The following is a 13,695-nucleotide window of genomic DNA, read 5'->3' as shown; positions in this document are numbered from 1 at the left end:
CTGTTTCTTTGAGGGCTTCCCTGCTAGAACTCTTGTAGAAGAAGTGCTCATATGCTTAATTCCATTTCTGCGTGGGAAATACACAGTGATGCAAAGATTTTAAGGCTTTGCTTCGTGTTGCAGCTTCCACTATATTTCTGTGCAGAAGCACACATGGAGAAATGTGTGCTTTCCCCTGATTAATGGTGCAGTATGCATCACAAAGTCTTCTTTATTCTCGCTGGGAGAGCTCATAAGCTAGGTGGATTTAAAAGGTCATTTGAGGAGTGCTAGAATGAGGTATGCTTAGATGTGTGCAGGTTGGTTCATGCAGCCACTTTTCTCTGTCTATGAGCAATCCTGGCATTTCCTTGATTACAGCCAAGCCTATTGTCACATGGAGAAGCAAGTGGGGAAAAGGCTGCATGCACATGCAGCCAGATATTATTTTCACAAGTCAGTCACCTTCTTCCAGTCACTACAACCATTGCAATGTTCCGGGTGAGGCTGTGCACAGTTGTAGATTAGGATAGCAAGGAAACTGCAAATCACTGATTTCAGACTTTTATGTTTATAATATTTCTACCCCACCTGTACTCAAAAAGGCTCCCAAAACAGCTTGCAATGATAAGAAATAAGACAGTCCGTGCTCACAGAGTTACAGTCAAAAAGACATAACACGAAAGGAAAGGAAAATGGGAGGGAGGAGGGGAAAAGCAAATTTGGGTACTGGATTATTAGTTGCAATATTCAGCAGGTCTTTCACACAATGGAAGGCTTGCTACTTCTTTTCAGCCGTTACCATTGCTAGTAGAAGGGCTTTTAGCTGAATCTGAATCCTGGCATGACCAGGTGGGCATAGGGAACGCAACTGCTCCTTCCTGCTGCGTTGTCTCCCGCCGAGGCCTCAGCAGTGAAATTTGGCTGTCAGAAGCAGGAGGAACATGACGTTGTTGTGAAAGCTGAAACTAGACTAGTCAAATGTATTAAAGCATGTGATGCACAGGACTGTTGAGAACGATCATGGTCCAAGATTATAGAAGGTCCACTGGCAGAGCCTTGGTTAATCTGTAATCTTCATTAAGCAGAGCAGAAATCACAATGGCCTTATGCTTCTCCAATCTTCAGTTCTCCATCTCATCCACAATATAACTCTGTCTTCCACTACCCCGGTGGCTAGTAGATATTAAAATGCTGAGGTGGGGACAGTTCTGGCTAGGGAGTCACAAAAGGTGCATTGAAGATGATCTTGAGGGGTCATTGTGTGATGTATTCAGCCAACTGTACTGTAGTTGAACAATAATACATTACTACATCATTCTTATTACATCATAATTAATGTAATCTGTTACTACATTACTACATAATGGTCCATTATTACATTTAAAGCTGCATATTTTGAAGCCATTTAAGCTTGTGTCCATCACCAACAGTTCATTATGCATTGTTTTGAAGACATACCTGCTTTATGAGGGGTTCTTGTATTGTGAAAGAATGGATAGCAATATTCTCAATAGCATGCATAGTTTTACAAACCCTAGCCTTCATGAGTGAGATGGTATAAATTGGTATCCTGCAACAGCAGGGCGTTGGATCCAATGGCCTTCATGGCCCTTTCCAGTTCTACTATTCTATGATTCTATGATTTAGTCAACCTTTTTGGAAGCAAAGACTACCCAAATGTGTTTTCACAGTGAAGCTGCTTTAACCCCTTAATCAGTTGGGTTGCTCTTTTCTGTCCCTTTTCCAGCAATATGATATCCTGGGTAAAGAATGTCTGCACCTCAGATGTATAGGTATATAAGCCTCTGCTTAATGCTTGGGCTCCATGACATATTCCCTATATTGTCAGTGCTGATTTCCCCATGCTTCCTCTACAGCCTCTTTATCATCAGTCATACTCATGGAGGAAATCCCGTATCAGTAATTGGACACAGCTCCGGGAAAAGCTGAACCTAGGCCTGGTTCAGTGATAACCAATGTTGGGAATGCTTCCCAGAGGCATCCAGATGGCCACAGCTTGAAATGATGTGCTTGTAATTTTATTCAGCAATAAGGGAAGAACAGTGCTCTTGGTTATTGCTGGTGATCTATCAAACTTATGACACGTGGAGTACTTGGTTTCTTTTCTGCTATTGAAATTTCTAACCTGAAGCTCCTTTGATAGCAATTGATCTCCAGGAACTGGAAAATGAAAGCTTCATTTTTTCCCACAATGTGTTTTCTCTTCAGCCTCTGATTTTATCCCGGTCCGGCTGGTTGATGGGAGCAGTCCTCGTGAAGGAAGAGTAGAGGTTTACCATGCTGGTCAGTGGGGCACGATCTGTGACGACCAATGGGATGACGCTGACGCTGAGGTGGTCTGCAGGCAGCTTGGCCTTGGGTTTGTTTCCCCTGCAGATATTTTTTATTTGGTTGTGGACCACGAATGAGCAGCGATGGTCAGGCAAATCCAAATGGATGCTTTGCATGTTAAAGGGAGGCTGGTGGTGCTGACCACTGAACCAGTTGCACCACTTTAACAGAGGCAGGTCACTGGCCGCCTTGAGCAGCATTTGGGTGAAAAGCATAGCTCTGGTTGTGTTTGCCTTCTCTCTTCCCTTCTTTCTCCACAGAAGATGTGACTGAGTGTCATAGTTACCATATGCACAGGCAGCAGAACTGCAAAGAGCAATAAATAGCCCATGAAGTGGCACCATGTAGACTTTATATACTACCAAGGGACATCTTGACTTATTTGTGAGATAGATAAAGATGGATAAAAATACAAAAAACAGAGGAGTTGTGCTCTGCACATTACATTGGCTACAGGCAAAAATCAGTGTATCCATTGCTGGTCTCTTTTTCCTAAAAGAGTTACCAGAGATTTTGTCAGCTGAGGATCTGGACAGAGTTCTTAGAGAGGTTTTCTCTTTTACTTGATCTCTGTCCAACTTGGCTGATTAAATCTAGGCTGCAGAGATTTGCTAGCACCATCTGGGTGAGGATCAGTGTTTGTCTAAGGGATGCAGCAATCCCATCCTTTTTCAAAGATACAGAAGTAAGTACTTTATTAGAAAAATTCTACTTAGGTTTTTCCAGTATAGGGAACTACAAACCAGTCTTTTCATCCTTTTGTATATATGTATTATGTATTTACTTATGTGAGAAGAAATAACACCACCATATTTCAGTAAGCTTTCCAGGCAATTTAGAAAATAAGAGAAAATACAAAAATCAAAATAAATAAAATGCGTTCAATGATACATTAACTTCTAATAGAGTAGAAGCATCATTGGGAAAATTGTAATTGTTATTGTCAGGCAGACCTCCCTGGAAAGAACAGTTCTACAGAAAAGGTGCCATCATTGAAAAGGCCATCTCTGGTCAACACCTGCCTTACTTTGTATGGCAGAGAAGAACTTCATGATATAAACATACTACAGAGGCAGGCTGATATGTGAGCAAGCATTCTTCCAGGTTCCTTGGAAACAACCAAGGAACCAAGTGAAACAACCTTGGCTTCCCTGATTCATGACTTTTTGCTGATAAGTAGGGGAAATGTGATTCTCCAGACTCTTTTGGATCTCTCAAGATTTTTCAGTACCTCTGACCATGATATGCTTCTTGCCTGACTGACCACTATCAGGAGAGGTGGCACTGAGTTGCAGTAGCACCACTCCTACCTGCTGTGAAGGTGCCCAAAGGTCCTTGACACTGTGGAAGTCATTGTTTAGGACAGCACAGGCTTCCTAAACCTGCTGGTTACCATCCACAACTGAAAGAGAAAATAAGTTCTTTGGGGAACGCTGGAAGTTGTATGCCTCTTTCCCCCTCTCTGGCACCTTTTGAGGATTTGAGGTAAGATTTCATCAGTGTGCTTGATGAATACATAGTAGTGGACATTAAGAGCTGGTAATGTTCCTAATGAGGATGAATAAGTTTAATGCAGACAAGAGGAAGGCCTTTAGCTTTGCTGAATAGGTATGTGGTAGATTTCACAAGATTTGATTCTTAAACATTGTTTTGTTATGAAAAAGTGACCTTTGCAAGACCAAAGGTTAGTATAAATGTTAATAAGGTAGTTGAAAAGCAAACAAATTAACACATTAATATTAGAATGATGTATGCAGTTACTACATTTTGGTCCAGTCTGCCTTCAGACTGGGATGCTAGTAATGGATCAAAAGGATTAAAGAAAATGCCAAGTGTGATATGGATGAAAATGATGTTCTTCTGTGCATCTGGAAGGCGCTAGCTTGGAAGGCGCTCACTGCACTAAAGCGAAATGACATTTGCCCTATAATCCTGCTTGTAATGTTGTTGTTTTTTTAACTTGAGAGGTTGACCGTCTGGCTTCTGTGCCTTGTGTTTATGAAATGATAGTTAAATAGTCCCCACCAGATGGTTTTATATGAGCCTATAGACTGGTGGGCTTAAAAAGAGCAAGATGCCTTAGCAGGTAGGCTCATTATGCCTGAACTGAAATTTACCATGACGGAAAATATATAGGTATAGCGGCTGGGGTTGGAATAGGCTTGGGGAGAGAAGCTGAGCTACATCTGTCATTTTGGTTAATCTAGCTGGAAATGTTCTGCAAACTGTAAAATAAAAGCTTCTTGGAAATAACCTTCCTGCCCTCTCGTAGCTTCATTTGGCATCACACTGCAATAAAACCTACCAGGATTAGTTTTCCAGTGACAAGGAAAGAATATGGCTCATCTAATTGCATACTTTGTGCATGCTAAAATAAAAAAGAAGCCCATTATATAATTTGAATTTCTGGCTTCTATGCTTAGCCACAACAGAGCACGTATATTTAAAGACATAGTCTCAATAGAGCACATATTATTTTTAATTATTTTATTTCTGTACTGCTCAATACCCAGAGCTTGCAAGCAGCAGAAAACAAATAAAATACAATAAAATAAGTATAAAATAAAAAGGACAGTAAAAAGATCATAAAAAGAGCATAAAAATTCAATACAAAGATTTTAAAAATTAAAATTGTAATTGATTTGAACAACTTGGACACAGCTCAAGTATAACTGGGCCTGTTAAAATACCTGACTTATGTGCTATTTAGAGCTGTTAAATGCCACAACATAGAGGGAGTTTGAACCCAGTGCTGGATTGTTGGTGCCAGGTATGCCTTGGTAGGGAAATTTTTCCATAATTGGGGACTGTCACAGAGAAGGCCCTTTTCCTTGTTGCTACCCACCAAGCCCTTCTCTGAGATGATTCTGAGAGGAAGGTCTCAGATATTGAGTGCAGTATCCAGACTCATAGAATTCTGGGACTTGAGGTAGGGAATCTGAAGATAATCTAGCCTAAACCTCAATGATCAAGGATCTGGAGACCTCCTCTATGAGGGAAAGTTACAACGTCTGGGACAGTTTAGCTTGAAGAAGATGCAAGTGATGGAAGACATGATAGAGGAGTACAAAATTATGCATAGTGTGGAGAAAGTGAATAAGGAGACATTTTTGTCCCTCATAATACTACACTAATGCTATGATTCAGGGTTCTGCCATAAAGATGATTGGTGGGAGACTGAGGACAAATAAAAGGAAGCATTTCTTCACATGGCACATATGAAAACCATGGAATTCCTTGCACAAGATGTAATGATGGCCGCCGAGAAAGAAAGAGGAGTGCCCCGGGCTTCCTGCAGGGTAGGCAGGGACAAAATGAAGCGGAGAATCAGTTCATCCACTCCAACTCCTTATTTCTGCCTCTCAAATATATAACACCCTTATACAGAAATAAGGGTGTAAGCAGTGGTCCTTGTCTCTATTACCTCTTTTATTTCAGCTCTTTTCTTTAGAACTGAAATAGAGCTCAACTTTTAATTTAATTTCTGACTTCTTATCTGTACGAATACCTAAATTAAGGCCAGAATCTTTGAACGAGCTGATCTATTCTGATTTCCTGATGAAAATGTATACACTTAGTGGGTGAAACAAAATCTGTCAAGGGCTCCTCTTAACAAAAATGCATCAAAGGTAATAATTTTGTATACCTACTTGAATCCTACAGTACCGTATTGCTTGTACTGTAGCATTTGTGCAAAGCCATGCAAATAATTTCAGCAGTAAAATTAGAGACTCTAATAAAGTAAAGCTGTATGCTTTGTTTTGTTTGAATAGGGGAATTGCCAAGGCATGGAGCCAGGCGTATTTTGGAGAAGGCTCAGGTCCTGTGCTACTGGATGAAATGCGTTGTACAGGAAATGAGCTGTCGATAGAACAGTGCCTAAAGAGCTCCTGGCAGGAACACAACTGTGGCCACAAAGAAGATGCAGGAGTTTCCTGCACACCTCTAGCAGGTAGGTTGTAAAGGACTTTGATTATCTAAGGGTTAACAGTACAACTGATACCATTTATGAAGATAGGTTGTGATAGTCTTTTGTAATGTGGTGGCAAGATGGTAGGAGAAGTCCCTTATTATGTGGGAGGAGAGTTATTCATATGTATGTCATATGTGGCTTAACATATTTTAATGGACTACATCCTACCTTTCTTAGTCATGACAAGCAGTGCATGATAGAGCAAAATATATACAGTGGGCATAATTTCAGAAGGACATTATTTATGAGCAGTTATGATCCTGAACTTCTAAAGGTACAATTGTAGTGTTTCTAGGAACAGTAATATATCCATGATTATTTTGTAATGTTCACCAAATGCCAATAAAGTTTTCTGAATTCTAAAATAAGAGATAAGAGTTTGGACTGAGGGCTCCTCATGCATTGGTTTTCAATTTGTGCGCATGGAATTCTTTATATGTACGTGCAAAAGCATAGTATATACATGTGATTGCAAATTTCTGCTTACACATGACAAAACTGGATTTGCTCTTGATTTCCTGCAGTATGTAAATATATTTGTTGTCAACTAATCTATACAATACCTTGTATAGGTGGGTATATTTGGTGGAGCTGAGATAGAGACTAGTAAGTGGGTATGTTGAACCATATGGAATTCCACATATCTTATAAACAACATGCTCTTCTCTCTCAGAGAGAGAAAAGTCCTTCGCCCAAACATAACAGCACATGCATGTTGTGCCTAATATCCTAATAGTATTGTGTTCTTCCCAGATGTAGCATTTTACCAATATTCTGTATTTTCTAACAGCTGGAAAGTAAAAATTCTTACTATAATTGAGTAGTTTATTCTAGACTTACTGTAATAGAATAGCTTAGTCTAAACTATGATCAATCCTAGAGGATCCCACGTAGCAGAGTTTCTAGGCATTAAGACAGAACATTTTGTAAAAGTAATTTAAAAAGAAACCAAGAGGTGCAACAGTATTACATGTAAGAATGGTTCTTCGTCGTGGCCTCTGTGCATCACACATATGGGTGCTGCGCCTGCACAGTGCCTAGGCCGGAAAGATTGAAAGCTAACGGTTTTGGCGGGAAAAACTCCGCTCCCCCTCCCCTCAGTAGTATATATAGAGCGGAATGTCCACCATTTCCTCCAGTCTTTTGCGGCCGCCATTCGCTGTGCCTCGTGCCTGTTCGTCTCTCGCTTGACTCAGTATTGTTCATTACTTACTGTTTATCTTATTACTCTTATTCCAAGTTATTATTTCCTCGTTCCAGTTTATATCTTCTTTTTCTCTTTACTTGTTCCAATAAAAAAAACCAAACCCCAAAATATATTACTTTTCCCTCTTTTCTATATTCTATTTCTTCCTTTTCTGCGATGGCGCAGCGAGCGGCCTTCCGCAAATGTGGGTCCAAAATGTCTCCTGCGGACCCACATGACTTGTGCCTCCTTTGCCTCAGCAAGGGGCACAGGACTGATAAATGCCGCCATTGCCTTGCTTTCACTAAGCAAGCTTGAAAGAATAGGGAGAACCGGCTGCACAAACTCCTTTGGGATCAAGTGCTGATGCAATCCGATCAGCCTGCAGGAAAACCCGGGCCAGCACATGCTCCATCTGCTAAGCGCAAGGCCTCAACCTCGTCCGAGCCAGTTCAACGCCCAGCCTCTGCCGCGGGCATGTCCGGGCAACGCCCTTCACCCACGCTGCCTATGCCTCAGCCGCAACCAGCCGGTGGTGGAAATTTCCCCCCAGGGGCTCAGTTACCTCGTTCCCCCCTCATAAACACGGGAAAAGAGGAAGCACGGGGGATTGGATCAATCTTCGGCTCACAAAAAGGCGAAGAAAGATAAGGTGGCAAAACCGCCTCATAAGAAGAGTCATCGGGATTCGGGTTCGACAGCCCCATCGATCCCGACGGCAGCCTCGGTACCAACGCCATCGGTACCGATGCTTCAGGTGGTGATGCAGGTTACTCCTCCGGATGCAATCTGCTCCTCAACAGGGCATGCCTATTCCACTGCCCGAAGAGCAGCATCGTGAGTCGATGTCCGATGGGGAGATTCAGGATTCTCCTCCGAGGGCCCAGTCCCCGACTCCTACGCCTACGGCGAGAGCTAGGGACCGAGCTCCATCACCACCACCTCGGACCCGAATGGATGAGAGGCGGGAAGAAGGATGGTTCCGACCCTACTGTGACTACCCGAGAGGTTGGGAGGACTACCATTCCTTTGGATTTCATCCTCACTCGCGGGATCACTCTTCACCTTCTGTTCATGAGGATCTGCCGTCTACTTCCCAGCATGTAGAGCCCGAGTGTCCTGCTTTTCCAGGGACCTCCTCATTGGAACCATACTGTTCTGGACCCGACTCAGACTCGGATGCCGACTCTACCTCCCCAGACGGCATGATTACATCGCAAGGTCCGTCATCACCTGAAGAACCCCACATTTCATTCGGGGAGCTTATGTCTAGACTTGTTCGGTCGCTCGAGATCGAGGTGCAACATCAGCCAGATCCGAGCACCGACAAGTTCTACGACATTGCCCGGAGAGAGCAATCACCAGCAATCGTCTTGCCACTTATTACAACTCTGCAGCAGGCAATGATGCAACCATGGGACTTGCCTTCTCAAACTCAACCTACGGTGAGAAGATACAAGTCCATGTATCGGGTCTGAGAGAGCAACATCCCCTTTCTGCTTCACCACCCTAAGCCAAACTCTGTGGTGGTCGAATCATCTCAGGGCAGGGAAGCTAGAGGCCATACCACCCCCAGAGATAAGGAGGGGTGCAAGATTGATACCCTGGCGCGTAGGGTCTATGCCACAACACAGAAGACAACAACCTCATCAGCGTTTTCCACAAAATCGTCGGCGTTTCGATACTGAGAAGTGTCAACACTGATGGGACATGCGAACCTCTCCTCCACCTCCATACTCACCCTTCCCCCCTCCCTTTTGGGGAACTGCTGCAAGGCCAACTCCCCATTTGGAAGTCCATTACATCTGATCGGTGGGTCCTGTCAGTTATCCTGCTCGGATACAGAATAGAATTCAATACCGTTCCTATGTCAAGCCCGATTCGATTTACACCGCACTCCCCGGTGTTAGTGAGCGAAGTGCGACAACTGCTTCATAAGGGAGTGATTCAACGGGTTTCCAGTTCAGAGGGACTGCACAGATTCTACTCTAGATATTTTATAGTCCTGAAATGAGACGGTGGTCTTTGTCCAATTTTGGACCTCCAGAATATCAACAAATTTATCAAACCAAAGAAATTTCGAATTATACCCTCCAAAATATTCTTCCACTGCTGAGGAGAGAGGATTGGTTCGCCTCCCTTGACTTAAAGGATGCCTATTTCCATATTTCGATTCACCGAAGTCATAGGCATCTTCTGCGTTTCACCGTCGGAACTGACATTTACGAGTTTAATGTCCTTCCGTTTGGCTTAGCCACGGCTCTGAGGGTCTTCACGAAATGTCTGGCTGCAGTCTGTGCTCATCTTCGACTTCATGGCATCCAAGTCTACCCTTACCTGGATGACTGGCTTATAGTGTCACAGACCCGTGAAACCCTACTGTCAGCTGTTCATGCTGTTTGTACATTATTGGACAACCTTGGACTTTGCATTAACAGTGAAAAATCATTCCTTGTTCCTACACAGGTGATAGACTTTATCGGAGCCCAACTATGGTGGCAAGGGCTTTCCTCCCCCAGGCTCGTCAAGACAGCCTCTGTGCCTGCATCCCTCAGATTCGACAAGACTGCGTAGTCACAGCGCTTTCCATACAAAGACTTTTGGGTCACATGGCAGCCACAGTCGCCATTGTCCCACATGCCAGGTTGAAGTTTCGTCCGCTTCAACTCTGGTTCAACAAGAACTTTTCGTCCACAAAGAGATTCACCGAACAAACTTCTTTGTGTACCCCACACAGTTTTACAGACATTGACTTGGTGGGAATCTCCACCCAATCTGAATGTGGGACCCCGTTCATTACCCCTTACCTGACGAGGACTCTATACACCGACACTTCGTTGGTTGGGTGGGGTGCGGTATGGACAGGGCTTCGATCCCCAGGCATGTGGAACTGTCAGGAATCACTGAGCCACATAAATTATCTAGAGCTGTTAGCAATCTTCAAGGCGCTATGGTCCTTCGAAACCATTCTTCACCAACGAGTGATACAGCTCACATCAGACAGCATAGTGGCAGTATTCTATATCAACAAACAGGGCGGCACAAAATCCACCTCCCTGGCCCACCTGTCCATGGACTTTTGGGAGTGGTGTATCCTGAGAGGCATAACCCTTTTGGCGGTCCATCTGGTCGGGACCGACAACGAAGAGGCGGACTCCTTGAGCAGACATATGTCGATCACGCACGAATGGGAACTAAACCACCAAGTTTGCACCCAATTGTTCCAACTGTGGGGACATTCGGACATAGATTTCTTTGCTACCCACAGAAACAAGGTGTGCAAAAGGTTCTGTTCCAGGGCGGGAATAGGACCAGGATTGATGGGAGATGCCCTTATGATTACATGGACATATCTCAGGTTCTACACATTCCCACCTATTCCTCTGCTGACCAAAGTCGTCTCGAAGATCATGCAAGACAATGCCACGGGAATACTCATAGCACCTTGGTGGCCTCGTCAAGCATGGTTCTCCACTCTCCTTCGGATCTCGAAGGGCAATTTCCTTCACCTTCCGCTCACACAAGATTTGCTAACCCAACAAAACAGGACTGTCCGTCACCTGGAACTGTCGTCATTGAACCTCACTGCGTGGAGGATTCATTGACTCAGGGGATCTCGTTTGGAACAGAGATCTACTAGATCACTAGGTACCTCAACTCATGATCATTCTGATCCCCTCACTGACTCGGTACCAACGGGAATATTGTCGGGACCGAATCCTTTGGATCCGGAGGTTGTAAGGATTCTCGAGTCTGCACTAAGATTGTCCACCCAAAAGTCCTACACGACGAAGCGGCATCGTTTTTCATCCTTCGCGCAATCTAGCTCGTTTAACCCACTTACGGTGTCAGTTGGGAACATTCTTCAGTTTTTGCTGCACCTGCATTGCTCAGGACTGCAAACCCTCCTCAATTAAGGTTTATGCAGCTGCAGTTTCACATTATCGTGGTGTAGTACAAGGACTGTCAGTGTTTTCACAGCCGCTTATTAGGAAATTTCTTAAAGGCCTGCAGAATCTCCACCCGTCTATTTGGCCATTTATGCCGACATGGAGTCTCTCGGTTGTCTTACAGGCGCTTACAAAACCACCGTTCGAACTGTTAGCCACTGTCGATTTACGCCTTGTTTCATGGAAAACGGCTTTTTTAGTTGCAGTTACTTCAGCTCATAGAGCCAGTGAACTTTGTGCTTTTCGAATCAATCCACCTTATTTAAACTTCCATAAGGAAAAGGTGGTCCTGAGGATGGACCCTACTTTTTTGCCTAAAGTTGTCACTCCATTTCACCTGAACCAAGACATTGTATTGCCTGCTTTTTTCCCATCGCCGTCAAACTTGGTCGAGAGGTCCTTGCACACCTTAGATGTTAGAAGTTGCCTGGCTCACGGAATCTGTTCCAATAAAGTATTCTGAGCGAGACCAAGGATTGCCTGTTTCGTCTCAGAGGCTGTCGAAATGGATCGTTCAAACCATTTCGTTGCTGTACCAACTCTCAAACCTGGACTTACCTGTTGTTCCAAGGGGCCATTCCACTAGAGCGGTCTCAGCTTCCTCCGCGTTCGTGCTGCAGGTGTCCCGATCCACGATGTCTGTAAGGCAGCAACTTGGGCTACGCCTTGTACAAAGCACTATCATCTTGATGTGCTTGCCAAAAGAGACTGCTCATTCGGGAGGGCTGTCCTTTCTGCCGTTCTTCAATAGCGACACCTCCCGCCACCGTTTCTGGTAAGCTTGCTATTCACCCATATGTGTGATGCACAGAGGCCACGACGAAGAAAAGCAGGTTGCTTACCTGTAACTGATGTTCTTCGAGTGGCCATCTGTGCAGTCACACAACCCACCCGCCGGCCCCGCTCAGTGTCGGTGAGTGGTGTCATTCTCGGTACCGTATAATACTGCTTCGGAACCTCATACTTGCAACATTGATACCGAAAGGGAATGTGTCGGTACATGCTAGGTTGTTATGCCACCTTCTTCCATGAGATGGCAAACATACGGTCTCCAAAGACTGGAGAAAATGGCGGACACTCCGCTCTATATATACTACCGAGGGGAGGGGGAGCGGAGTTTTTCCTGCCAAAACCGTTAGCTTTCAATCTTTCCGGCCTAGGCACTGCGCAGGCGCAGCATCTATATGTGTGACTGCACAGATGGCCACTCGAAGAACATCAGTTACAGGTAAGCAACCTGCTTATTTTGCAGCTGCAATTGTTATGCAGGAATAGAAAATGGTCCTTCCTTTGAAACCAGCTTCTTCTACACATGGCCTTACTTTTCTCCATACTCCTTCGTATTGCCTCTTGTGCCCATTACCTGTTTTGTTTCAGTTATTTGTCTTTCTTGTCCTCCATAACTTTTTCCCGTTATAGTGTCTGGAACTGGGAACTATCTTCTGCATTTCTGTAATAATCATCACATAAAATTTCTGTGACAAACATATTTACAAATAAAGCAAGTGCACTGACATTTTGTTAACTCTAATGCATTTCTGGACTAATGGTTAAGACTTGTTTAAATTCCTGGCTAATGAAAACAGGATCTGTGCAGGTACTGAGGCTTTCATCTCCTTTCGTTTAAAACTAGATAAATTTACATTGCACAACATTTATAATGCAGTTGCTTTTCTCCACTGCCTGTCTGTCAAGCAGGACTGACTCTTATTTTTAATGTCACAGATGGCGCGATCCGATTAGCAGGTGGGAAAGGCAGCCACGAGGGACGTTTGGAAGTCCTTTACAAAGGACAGTGGGGCACCATCTGTGACGACGGGTGGACCGAACTGAACACACAAGTGGTTTGTCGGCAGCTGGGCTTTAAGTAAGGTCAATTTATGTCTAACTGCTAATTGCTTTCCAGAGCAATGCTGATAATTGGAAAAATGTTTCCTTGTATTGTGCAGAATTTCATGGGTACCTGCTTCATTTATTTATGGTTGAACTCTGACCAGTTTGATATGCTGTCTTTCAAGAAACACATTTAACTACAACACCCATTACTTAGAAACAAGTTTCAGGATACATGTGGGACAAGATGGCCTGATTTAGACATTACTCTTTAGATGAAAAGCTTAAATTATAATCTAGTTTTTTAGTTCTCTCTATATTGGGAAAATGATATACTTCATTAATTCAGTCATTATTTTCCTAACAGTAAACTGGTTTCCATGACATGAGAGTTCACCATAGATTAATTTACTGTCATG

General features: G+C 43.8%; 1 protein-coding gene across 1 annotated transcript in view; it reads left to right on the top strand.

Moving 5' to 3' along the window:
• Positions 1-13,695, top strand: part of PRSS12 (serine protease 12) — a 55,745-nt gene that overhangs the window by 19,518 nt on the left and 22,532 nt on the right. Inside the window, exons 4-6 of the mRNA XM_044428530.1 lie at positions 2,212-2,362; positions 6,108-6,286; positions 13,169-13,310. Of these exons, the coding sequence (XP_044284465.1) occupies positions 2,212-2,362; positions 6,108-6,286; positions 13,169-13,310 (472 nt within the window). The remainder of the gene's footprint in view (positions 1-2,211; positions 2,363-6,107; positions 6,287-13,168; positions 13,311-13,695) is intronic.

Source organism: Varanus komodoensis, unplaced genomic scaffold (assembly GCF_004798865.1).
Source record: "Varanus komodoensis strain SLA01 unplaced genomic scaffold, ASM479886v1 scaffold2, whole genome shotgun sequence".
Taxonomy (NCBI): domain Eukaryota; kingdom Metazoa; phylum Chordata; class Lepidosauria; order Squamata; family Varanidae; genus Varanus; species Varanus komodoensis.
This window is presented reverse-complemented; position numbering and strand designations above follow the sequence as displayed.